The sequence below is a fragment of the Macaca mulatta genome, chromosome 19 (assembly GCF_049350105.2).
Source record: "Macaca mulatta isolate MMU2019108-1 chromosome 19, T2T-MMU8v2.0, whole genome shotgun sequence".
NCBI lineage: Eukaryota > Metazoa > Chordata > Mammalia > Primates > Cercopithecidae > Macaca > Macaca mulatta.
In genome coordinates, this window is record NC_133424.1 from 14,392,018 (window position 1) to 14,404,316 (window position 12,299).

At 53.8% G+C, this 12,299-nt stretch overlaps 1 protein-coding gene across 3 annotated transcripts in view; it reads left to right on the top strand.

The window, feature by feature from the left end:
• Nucleotides 1-12,299, top strand: part of ZSWIM4 (zinc finger SWIM-type containing 4) — a 37,940-nt gene that overhangs the window by 12,556 nt on the left and 13,085 nt on the right. Inside the window, exons 4-10 of one of the 3 annotated variants that reach the window (XM_015123097.3) lie at nt 1,342-1,490; nt 1,575-1,725; nt 4,521-4,688; nt 6,008-6,358; nt 8,992-9,129; nt 9,498-9,752; nt 11,097-11,232. In XM_015123097.3, the coding sequence (XP_014978583.2) occupies nt 1,342-1,490; nt 1,575-1,725; nt 4,521-4,688; nt 6,008-6,358; nt 8,992-9,129; nt 9,498-9,752; nt 11,097-11,232 (1,348 nt within the window). Of the gene's footprint in view, nt 1-1,341; nt 1,726-4,520; nt 4,689-6,007; nt 6,359-8,991; nt 9,130-9,497; nt 9,753-11,096; nt 11,233-12,299 lie in introns of all 3 variants that reach the window. The other 2 variants (XM_077977544.1, XM_077977543.1) reach the window with 2 other exon arrangements.

Here is a 12,299-nt window from a genome sequence, read left to right on the forward strand (position 1 = left end):
GATACATGGATGGATGGATGGATGGATGCATGGATGCATGGATGGATGCATGGATGGATGGATGGATGGATGGATGGTTGGACGGATGCATGGATGGATGGATACACGGATGGATGGATGGATGCACAGATGGATGGATGGATGCACAGATGCATGGATGGATGCACGGCTGGATGGATGCATGGATGCATGGATGGATGGATGGATGCATGGATGGTTGGATAGATGGATGGATGCACGGATGGATGGATGCATGGATGGATGGATGGGTGGATGGATGGGTGGGTGTGTGGGTGTGTTGTGTTTCAGGTGAGATAGATGAATGGATTGGATGGGTGATGTATTATTCTGTTCTCACACTGCTATGAAGACATACCTGAAATGGGGTAATTTAAAATAAACAGGTTTAATCGGCTCATAGTTCTGCAGGCTACACAGGCTTCTGCATTTGGGGAGGCCTCAGGAAACTTACAATCATGGCAGAAGGTGAAGGAGAAGCAAACACATCTTCACATGGCTGGCAGGAGAGAGCGAGCAAAGGGGGAGATGCTATACACTTTCAAACAACCAGATCTCATGAGAACTCTATCATGAGACAACACTAAAGGGATGGTGCTATGCCGTTAGAAACCATCCCCATGATCCAATCACCTCCCTCCAGGCCCCACTTCCAACACTGGGGATCATAATTCAACATGAGATTTGGGTGGAGACACAGAACCAAACCATATTAGATGACTAAGTGGATGAATGAGAAAATGGTTGAATGAGCTAGTCATGTTTAGGACGAGATAGATGGATCGATGGAGGGATGGATGGATGGATAAATAGATAAATAGATGTTCGGGTGGGATGGACAAGTGGGTGGGTGGGGTTTAGGTGGGATGGATGGAACTTTGGAATGGGTTGGGTGACTTGGAAGAACGGATGGATGGGTCAGGTGCGGTGGCTCATGCCTGTAATCCAGCACTTTGGGAGTCCAAGGTGGGTGGATCACCTGAGGTCAGGAGTTTGAAACCAGCCTGACCAACATGGTGAAATCCCACCTGTACTAAAAATAACAAAAAAATTGGCCAGGTGTGGTGGGGTGTGCCTGTAATCCCAGCTACTTGGGAGGCTGATGCAGGAGAATCACTTGAACCCGGGCGACAGAGGTTGCAGTCAGTGAAGATGGTGCTACAGCACTCCAGCCTGGGCCAGAAGAGCCAAACTCCGTCTCAAAAAGAAAAAAAAAAGAAAAAAAAGAAAAAAAAAAAGGACAGATGGCAGGGGCAGTCGCTATCTCTCCGCAACCCCCGACCCCAGTCCCAGCCTCAGCTTCCTTTCCCTCCCTCCCCACAGGCGCCCCAGACCCCACCGCTGGCGCAGGAATCGAGGACGCCAACTGCTGGCACCTGGACGAGGAGCAGATCCAGGAGCAGGTGAAGCAACTGCTGTCCAACGGCGGCTACTACGGGGCTAGCCAGCAGCTGCGCTCCATGTTCAGCAAGGTGCCGTGCGGACCGGCGGGGCACGGGGTGCAGAAGGCCCCGGTGGACGCCCAGCCCTTCCTCACCACCCTGTCCCCGGCACAGGTGCGGGAGATGCTGCGAATGCGGGACTCCAACGGAGCGCGCATGCTGATCCTCATGACCGAGCAGTTCCTGCAGGACCCGCGCCTGGCCCTGTGGCGGCAGCAGGGCGCCGGCATGACGGACAAGTGCCGGCAGCTCTGGGATGAGCTGGGTGAGGCCCGAACCCCGGTGCGTGGTGGACACTGGGACTTCGGCTCCCATGGGGGCTGGCCCACTCCGAAATTGGGGTCTGTTCCCTGAATCCGCTCTCCATTCGTTTGGCAAACATGTATGAGCGCCTCTAAAGTGCCAGGCATGGTACTGGGAACTGGTGGTCAGCAGAGAACAAGAGAGTGAAAATCCTGTTCACGTGGATCTGATAGGAGGCACAGGCAATCAAATGTCATTGGCCCAGGGGTTGATACACATGTTTTCTTTGTTTTGAGACAGGGTCTCACGCTATTGCCCAGGCGGGCATGCAGTGCCACAATCTCGGCTGACTGCAACCTCTGCCTCCCAGACTCAAGTTATCCTACACCTCAGCCTCCCAAGTAGCTGGGTCTACAGGTGCACACCACCACATCCAGCTAATTTTTAATTTTTTGAAGAGACAGGGTCTCACTATCTTGCCAAGTCTGGTCTTGAACTCCTGGACTCAAGCAGTCCTCTCACCCAGCCTCCCAAAGTACTGAGATGACATGCATGAACCACCACGCCCAGCCTACATGTTTTCTTTCTTTTTTTTCTTTTGTTAGAGACAGGATCTCACTGTGTGCCCAGGCTGAAGTATAGTAGCACAATCATGGCTCACTGTAACCTCAAACTCTTGGGCTCAAGTGATCCTCTGGCCTTGGCCTCTCAAAGTGCTGGGATGACAGGCGTGAGCCACCACACCAAGCTGACATATGTTTGGTTTTTTGTTTTTTTTTTTCTCTTTTCAAGACAGAGTCTCACCCTGTCTCCCAGGCTGGAGTGCAGTGGCACAATCTTGGCTCACTGCAGCCTCCGCCTCCTGGGTTCAAGTGATTCTCCTGCCTCAGCCTCCTGAGTAGCTGGGATTACAGGCGCATGCCACCTGTAGAGACGGTGTTTCACCATGTTGATCAGGCTGGTCTCGAACTCCTGACTTCGTGATTCACCCACCTCGACCTCCCAAAGTGCTGGGATTACAGGCGTGAGCCACCACACCCGGCCAACACATGTTTTCTGTAAGAGCCGCAGAGTTAATGTTATTCAGCCCTGCAGGCCATTTGATCTCTGTCATGACAACCTAACTCTGTCCATTATAGTAAAAAAAAAGCAGACACAGACATATATACCAAACGGGCATGGTGGCATTTCAGTAAAACTTTATTTAAGAGCTGGGAGGCCAGGTGCGGTGGCTCACACCTGTAATCCCAGCACTTTGCAGGCAGGTAGGGGGATCACTTGGGCCCTGGAGGTTGAAGCTGCAGTGAGCCACGATCATGCCAGTGCTCTCCAGCCCGGGCAACAGAGCAAGACCCTGTCTCAACAACAAAAACAACAAAAAGGGGCTTGGCACAGTGGTGGGATCCTGTACTTCCAACTACTTGGAAGGCTGAGGCAGGAGGATTATTTGAGCCCAGGAGTTTGAGTGCAGCTTAGACAACATGGTGAGACCCTGTCTCAAAGTTTTTTAAAGACCAGCTTTATTTATGGATACTTATTAATGTATTTGAATTTTATATTATTCCCACAAGTTGCAAAATAATCTTTTGGTTTTGTTTCCCTGACCATTTAAAAATGGAAAAATAGGCCCGGTTGCAGTGGTTCACACCTGTAATCCCAGCAGTTTGGGAGGCCGAGGTGGGCAGATCACTGGCCAACATGGTGAAACCCCATCTTTACTAAAAATACAAAAATTAGCCGAGCATTGTGGCAGACGCCTGTAATCCCAGCTACTCGGGAGGCTAAGGCAGGAGAATCGCTTGAACCCAAGGTGGAGGTTACAGTGAGCTGAGATTGCGCCACTGCACTCCAGCCTGGGTGACAGACTGAGACTCTTGTCTCAAAAAATAAATAAATAAAAACAAATACAAATAAAAATGGAAAAATAAATCTTAGCAGACAGGCTAATCAAAAATAAAGGGTGGTTCAGTTTTCACCATGGGCAGTGGTTTGCTACTTTGCTGACCCCTGTGTTAGATTGTGATAAGTGCTACCCAGAAAACCCCAAAACACCTTGAGAGGAGTCTGGAGGCCTGGTTTGGTATTTATTTATTTATTTATTTATTTATTTATTTATTTATTGAGATTGAGTCTCACTCTGTTGCCCAGGCTGGAGGGCAGTGGTGTGATCTCGGCTTACTGCAACCTCCGCCTCCTGGGTTCAAGCGATTCATGTGCCTCAGCCTCCCAAGTAGCTAGGACTACAGAGGCCTGGGTTGTAATCCCAACTTTTTTTTTTTTTTTTTTTTTTTTTTTTTGAGATGGAGCTTTGCTCTTTTTGCCCAGGCTGGAGTGCAGTGGTGTGATCTCATCTCATTGCAGCCTCCACCTCCCGGGTTCAAGCCATTCTCCTGCCTCAGCCTCCCAAGTAGCTGGGATTACAGGCGCCCACCACCATGCCCGGCTTTTATTTATTTATTTATTTTGTATTAGTAGAGACAGGGTTTCACCATGTTGGCCAGGCTGTTCTTAAACTCTTGACCTCAGGTAATCCGCCCACCACCGCCTTCCAAAGTGCTGGGATTACAGGCGTGAGTCACTGCGCCTGACCCTCTAATCCCAACTTCTAACTTACCAGCGGTGTGAGCCTGTGCAAGCCGTGTTACATCTCCGTGCCTCAGTTTGCTTGTCTGTAAGGTGTAAAGGCTGTGGGTTGCAACTTCCGAGGGTCGAGGTGAGGGGTTAGCATATCATCAAGTGGTACACAGTGGGCACTGCAGAAATGTGTGTCACTGCCACTGTTGGCAGGAATATTGAGCCTGCCCCGTGCCTCCTCAGGGGCCCTGTGGGTTTGCGTCGTCCTGAGCCCCCACTGCAAACCAGAGGAAAGGGCAGGCTGGCTCCAGCTGCTCAGCAGGTGGGACAAGCTCGACGTGTGCCCACTGGAAGAAGGCAACTACTCCTTCGACGGCCCCAGCCTGCAGCCCACCGTGGCCCCCATCCCAGGTAGGAGAGAGGGGTCTTTACCATGCCCCCCCAAAACCATCACGACTAACTGTGGCCCCACTTATCATCATGGTGCTCTTCCCAGGAGAGACAGAGAGTGGGGCAGAGCAAAGCGGACCCCAGTCCTTGGCTGTCCTCCCAGGACTAATCCCAACTTGTCCAGCCAGGAAAGAGTGAGTGCCGAGGGCAGGAGCAATGGCAGCCCAAGTGGACAAGTGAAGTAAAATGCTTAAAACACCTGCAGTCCTGGGCTGGTCTGGCTTGGCTTCCTACTAGTTATGGGAGCAAAGAGATGGTGAGAGAGGAAAAAAGATAGGAGGACTCAAACAGGAGAAAGTGAGATACTGAGGAGAGAGAGACAAGTGAAGAGAGGCAGAGATGGATAGAGAGAGGGAAGAGGCAGACAGAGGAGTAGATAGGAGGGAAGACAGAGAGAGATTGAGGAGAGAGGGAAAAAAAATGTATAGCAAGTACAGGCCAGGCGTAGTGGCTCACGCCTATAATCCCAGCACTTTGGGAGGCTGAGGGAAGCAGATTCATTGAGGCCAGAAATTCGAGATCAGCCAGAGCAACATGGTGAGACCTTGTCTCTACAAAAAATACAAAAATTAGCTGGGTGCGGTGACACATGCCTGGAATCCCAGATACTCAGGAGGCTGAGATGGGATAATCACTTGAGCCTGGGAGGCAGAGGTTGCAGTGAGCCGAGATTGCACCACTGCACTCTAGCCTGGGCAACAGAGTGAGACCCTGTCTCAAAAAAAAAGAAAAGAAAAATAGCAAGTAGGAAGAGAAAGACAGATAGCCAGTTAGTTGCTCAACCTGTTTTCCATCAGTGTTAGTTCCTAACACATACATGCTTCCCTTTTTTTTTTTTTTTTTTGAGACAGTCTCACTCTGATGCCCAGGCTGGAGTGCAGTGACGCAACCTCAGCTCACTGCAACCTCTGCCTCCCGGGTTCAAGCAATTCTCATTCCTCAGCCTCCCAAGTAGGTGGGATTACAGGCGTGCACCACCACGCCAGGGTTAATTTTAGTAGAGATGGGGTGTCGCCATGTTGGCCAGGCTGGTCTCGAACTCCTGGCCTCCTGTGATCCTCCCACCTCGGCCTCCCAAAGTGCTGGGAGTACAGGTGTGAGCCACCATGCCCAGCCCACACAGGCATCTTCGAAGGGTGGCTTCAAGGACTGGGGAGATGGTGTACGCCGATAGCTTTGCCCAGGCCTAAACCCCAATTAGTACTTGGTGGGGAAAGTGGCCACAGCTCAACTGCTATAGGGAAACCCCTCACTGGGCCATGTTGGGTGCCTCTCTGCAGGCTCGGAGGAAGAGGAAGAGGTGGCAGCCACAAGTCCCCGCCACACGGTATTTGGCCGCGCCTTGCTGGCTGGAGAGCTGCACTGGAATGACGCCTACCTGCAGAGGATCCTGGCCAGTGACTCCTACGGGCCCAGCCTCACAGGCAGCGTGGGTGGGGACAAACCGACTTTCGACCCCCAGGGCCGCCCACTGTGGCTGGGAGAACCTTTCCCCACTGCCTGCGCCCGTGTGGACACCCTGCGTGCCCACGGATACCCCCGGCAAGCCCTGCGGCTGGCCAGTGCCATCATCAACACGCTCCGGCTGCAGCGGCGGCATCAGCTGGAGAGCTACAAGCAGCAGAAAAAAGGTCAGCCTCAGCCGGGCACGGGGACTCGTGCCTGTGACCCCAGCACATTGGGAGTCCAAGGCGGTAGGATTGCTTGAGGCCAGGAGTTCAACATCAGTCTGGGCAACACAGTGAGACAATGTCTCTACAAAAAAAAAAAATTAACTGGATATGGTGGCTCACACCTGTAGTTCCAGCTACTCTGGAGGCTGAGGCAGGAGGATCACTTCAGCCCAGGAGTTCAAGGGTGCAGTGAGCTATAATTGTGCCACTGCACTCTAGCCTGGGTGACAGAGCAAGACCTCATCTCTTTTTTTTCCTCTCTCTCTCTTTTTTTTTTTTTTTTTTTTGAGAGGGAGTTTCGCTCTTGTTGCCCAGGCTGCAGTGCAACAGAGCGATCTCGGCTCACCGCAACCTCCGCCTCCCAGGTTCAAGCCATTCTGCTGCCTCAGCCTTCTAAGTAGCTAGGATTACAGGCATGCGCCACCATGCCTGGCTAATTTTTTTTGTATTTTTAGTAGAAATGGGGTTTCTCCACGTTGGTGAGGCTGTTCTCGAACTCCCGACCTCGGGTGATCTGCCCGCCTTGGCCTCCCAAAGTGCTGGTATTACAGGCTTGAGCCACTGCGCCTGGCAAGTTTTTTTTGCGACAGAGTCTTGTTCTGTCACCCAGGCTGGAGTACAGTGGTGCAATCTCGGCTTACTGCAACCTCCACCTCCCCGGTTCAAGCGATTTTCCTGCCTCAGCCTCCTGAGTAGCTGGGACTACAGGCACCCGCCACCACACCCAGCTAATTTTTCTATTTTTAGTAGAGACAGGGTTTCACTACGTTGGCCAGGCTGGTCTTGAGCTCCTGACCTTTTGATCCACCCACCTAAGCCTCCCAAAGTGCTGGGATTACAGATATAAGGCACCATGCCTGTCCTACTGAAAATATTTTTAAAATTAGCCAGGCTTGGTGGTGCACACCTGTATTCCCAGCTACTGGGGAGGCTGCAGCATGAGAATTGCTTTAATCCGGGAGGCAGAGGTTGGTTGCAGTGAGCCAAGATTACACCACTGCACTCTACTGGGTGACAGAGCGAAACTCCGTCTCAAAAAATTAAAAAAGGCCGGGCGCGGTGGCTCAAGCCTGTAATCCCAGCACTTTGGGAGGCCGAGACGGGCGGATCACGAGTTCAGGAGATCGAGACCATCCTGGCTAACACGGTGAAACCCCGTCTCTACTAAAATACAAAAAAAATTAGCCGGGCGAGGTGGTGGGCGCCTGTACTCCCAGCTACTCGGGAGGCTGAGGCAGGAGAATGGCATGAACCCGGGAGGTGGGGCTTGCAGTGAGCTGAGATCCGGCCACTGCACTCCAGCCTGGGCAACAGAGCTAGACTCCGTCTCAAAAAAAAAAAAAAAAAAAAAATTAAAAAAAAAAAGAGAAAAGAGTGAGGAGAAAGACGAGGAAAGAAAGGGGGTGAGGGAGGGGGGGAGAGAGAGGGGAAGGAAGAAAGGGAGGGAGGGAAGGAGGCTGTATCAGCCCCCAAAACCACATTGTGTACTAGATATGGGGGTGGGGGACAGGAGGGAGGCCACCAGTTGAGAGAGCTGGTTGATGGGGTTGATGGATCAGCTGTCAGGAAATTGAACAAAGAAAAGCGTGTCATGGAGGAAACATGGGGGCCCTGGGACCCGAGCAGAGCTCTGACCAGGCTTGGCAGCATCAGTGAAAGGCACCTAGATTTTAAAAATTAGCCAGGTGGCTAATTAGCTGAGTATTTAAGGATGTGCACGGCTGGTCGAGGTTGCTCACGCCTGTAATCCCAGCACTTTGGGAGGCGGAGGCAGGCGGATTGCCTGAGGTCATGAGTTTGAAACCAGGCGGGCCAACATAGTGAAACCCCATCTCTACTAAAAATCCAAAACACATTAGCCAGGCCTGGTGGCGTGTACCTGTATTCCCAGCTACTCAGGAGGCTGAGGCAGGAGAATCGCTTGAACTGGGAGGTACCTGGAAGTTGCGGTGAGCTGAGATCACACCATTGCACTTTAACCTGGGCAACAAGAGTGAAACTCCGTCTCAAAAAAAAAAAAAAAAAAAAGAATGTGCAGGAGTTACCCAGGAGAAGGGGGTGGAGGAAGTGCTCAGAATAGAAGGAAACCGTGAACAGCAGCCAGGAGGGAAGAGAGTACGTGGCTTGGAGGACAAGGCTGGAGGACTGGCTTCCAGATGAGACAGGTCACCAGTATATGAAAAAACTTCATACTGGTCCTTGGGGGCCCTAAAGGCTGTTGGGGCCTTATCTTCAGAGAGGTGGAGAGGGAATAAGGGCAATGAGGAGGGGAATGACACTTGGGGTGTTTTAAAAAGCGTCCAGTGGCCAGGCATGGTGGCCCATGCCTGTAATCCCTCTGGGAGGCTGAAGCAGGAGGATCGCTTGAGCTCCAGAGGTCGAGGCTGTAGTGAGCTATGATTAGGCCGCTGCACTCCAGCCTGGGCAATAGAGCGAGACCCCACCTCAAACAAAAAGTTGAAGGTGACCATCGGGTGAGCAGGTGGTGGGCATTATGGGGCTAGACTGGACGGCAGGTCAAGAAGAGGAATACCCCCTCCTAGAGACTTGGGCAGGTGTGTGGGCATTGAGCCCCATCTTTCCACCCGCAGAGCTGCTCCAGAAGGGTTCCACCTGCATCACCAACACTGAAGGATGGGTGGGGCACCCCCTGGACCCCATTGGCTGCCTCTGCAGGGCGCTCCTGGAGGCCTGTCGTCTGGAGGAGGAGGCACTTACCCTTTACCCAGGTACTCACATGGGGGACTCTTGGAGGAGGTGGGACAAGCCCTCCTCGCTGGCCATGCCTCCTGGCCCAGTACCCCTATAAGTTAACTCCGAGACTCTTACCCTTGGACACGCCCCTACCTTGGGCTACCTCCCCTGGCCAGTGCCCAGAGCCAGTAGGCTTAGCTTCTCCTGAAAGTGAGGCCACCATAGGCCTAGCTGCTGCTAGAAGGTGGGGCTCCCGCGCTCCCCCAACCCCGTGAGTGCTGGGAGCTTCTGGGCTCCCTCTAAAACCTACCCTGTGCCCAAGTCTCCATGCTTGGGGCCAAGGGCTACAGGGATCTTAGGGAAGGGGATCTGTCTCCAGCAGCCCTGGCCCTGTCTCCCCCAGACTCTGGCCCCGAGAAGCGGAAGGTGGCCTACCAGCACGTGCCTGTGCCCGGGAGCCCTGGAGAGTCCTATTTGGTGCTGGCGCTGGAGGTGGCACTGCTGGGGCTGGGGCAGCAGCGGGCCCTGCCGGAGGGGCTGTACGCCCAGGACAAGGTGGTGCGCAACGAGGAGCAGCTGCTGGCCCTGCTGGAGGAAGTGGAATTGGATGAGCGGTTGGTGCAAGTGCTGCGCAAACAGGCGGGGCTGCTGCTGGAAGGTGAGGCCCCGCCCCTAGGCCTGGCTGTTCCTGAAAGGTAGGGTCCTGCCCCTGGTCCTGTAGCGGCCGGGTTGCTGCAAGATGGGAGGCCCCGCCTCAGCCCCGCCCCTGGCCCCGCCTCCCGGTCATACTGTCCACTCATACCTTGGCAGTTTCTAAAAGGAGAGATCCGGCTCTTCTTCCCGCCACCTAATGCGTGCTGCCAGCCAGTAACTGCTGCTTGTGCTGAGACACCGCCCCCTTCCCTCCCGGGAGCCAATGAGCCAAGTGGCTGATGTTAAAGCAAGGGCGTCCCACCTTCATCTGCAACTTAGGCACCGCCCCTGGCCCGGCCTGTTCCTCAGGGGCCCCGCCCATGGCCTGGCCCTATTGGCCTGTATGTTGTGAGACTCCGTCCCCTAGCGCCGCAGGGAGCCGCTTATCCCTGCCCCTTCCAGGCCCTCTACGCTATCGGACTTGCTGGTCTTGGCTGCTGGTCCCGCTCCCCAAGGCAGGTGCAGCCCCACCTCCACCCTCTGGCCCCACCTTGCATCTGAGCCCTGCTCCTCACCTGGGAGTGTGCCTGGAGTCTCTTCTTTTTTTTTTTCCTTTTTTCTAGTGGCGCGATCTCGGCTCACTCTAACCTCCGCCTCCTGGGTTCAAGTGATTCTCCTGCCTCAGCCTCCCGAGTAACTGGGTTTACAGGCATGCGCCACCACACCCAGCTAATTTTTGTATTTTTAGTAGGGATGGGGTTTCCCCACGTTGGCCAGGCTGGTCTCAAACTCCTGACCTCAAGTGATCTGCCCGCCTCGGCCTCCCAAAGTGCTGGGATTACAGGCATGAGCCGTGGTCCCGGCCTCCTCTTTTATTTTATTTTTTTTTTTAGATGGAGTCTCGCTCTGTCCCCCAGGCTGGAGTGCAGTGGCGCGATCTCGGCTCAGTGCAGCCTCTGCTCCCGGGTTCACACCATTCTCCTGCCTCAGCCTCCTGAGTAGCTGAGACTACAGGCGCCCGCCACCACACCTGGCTAATTTTTTTTGTATTTTTAGTAGACAGGGTTTCACCTTATTAGCCAGGATGGTCTCGAACTCCTGACCTCGTGATCCGCCTGCCTCGGCCTCCCAAAGTGCTGGGATTACAGGCATGAGCCACTGCGCCCAGCCTGGCCTCTTCTTTTATTTGTATTACCCAGAGCTTGTCTCAGTCTCAGCCCTGAACCCCTACCCCTGGGGACCCATCTAGCCACAGCCACTCTACCCAGGGGCCAGCCCACCCACTACTTAAAGCCTGGGGTCTTGTGAAACCTGGGGAGGGGCTGAGGCAAGCCCACACCTGGGCACTGAGCTCAGGCTATTCCTGCAGGGGGTCCCTTCAGTGGCTTCGGGGAGGTGCTGTTCCGGGAGAGCGTGCCCATGCACACCTGTGCCCGCTACCTGTTCACTGCACTGCTGCCTCATGACCCCGACCTGGCCTATCGCCTCGCGCTGCGAGCCATGAGGTGAGGATAGGTGGCCAGGGCGGGGGAGCTGGGGGGAAGAGGGGCGGGCATGGGAGGGGAGCTCAGAGCCCCACCCGGCCAGCCTGAACTCACAGTCTAGTTAATTGATTCTCCCTCACCCTGGCATTTGATGATGATGCCATGTGCTTTTCATTCTGCCACCTAGGCTGGAGTATAGTGGCATGATCTCAGCTCACTGCAACCTCGACCTCCTGGGTTCAAACAATTTCCTTCCTCAGCCTCCCAAGTGGCTGGGATTACAGGCATGCACCACCACGCCCAGCTAATTTTTGTATTTTTAGTAGAGATGGGGTTTCACCATGTTGCCCAGGCTGGTCTTGAACTCCTGACCTCATGATCCACCTGCCTTGGCCTACCAAAGTGCTAGGATTACAGACATGAGCCACCTTGCACAGCTGTGCTTTCTTTTTTTTTTTTTTTTTTTTTTTTTTTTGAGACGGAGTCTCGCTCTGTCGCCCAGGCTGGAGTGCAGTGGCCTGATCTCAGCTCACTGCAAGCTCCGCCTCCCGGGTTCACGCCATTCTCCTGCCTCAGCCTCCCGAGTAGCTGGGACTACAGGCGCCCGCCACCTCGCCCGGCTAGTTTTTTTTGTAGTTTTAGTAGAGACGGGGTTTCACTGTGTTCACCAGGATGGTCTCGATCTCCTGACCTCGTGATCCACCCGTCTCGGCCTCCCAAAGTGCTGGGATTACAGGCTTGAGCCACCGCGCCCGGCACAGCTGTGCTTTCTATTGTTAAGTATAAATGTGAGTTTTTTGTTTTTTGTTTTTGAGACAGGGTCTGGCTGTGTCACCCAGGCCGGAGTAAGGTGGTGCAATCTCTGCTCAGTACAACCTCTGCCTCCTGGGCTCAAGTGATCCTCCCATCTCAGCCTCCTGAGTATCCAAGACTCCAGGCGTGCATCACCGCACTGGGCTAATTTTTGTATTTTTTGTAGAGACGGGGTTTCACCATGTTGCTCAGACTGGTCTCGAATTTCTGAGCTCAAGTGGTCTGCCCGCCTCGGCTTTCCAAAGCTCTGGGATTATAGGCGTGAGCCACTGCAC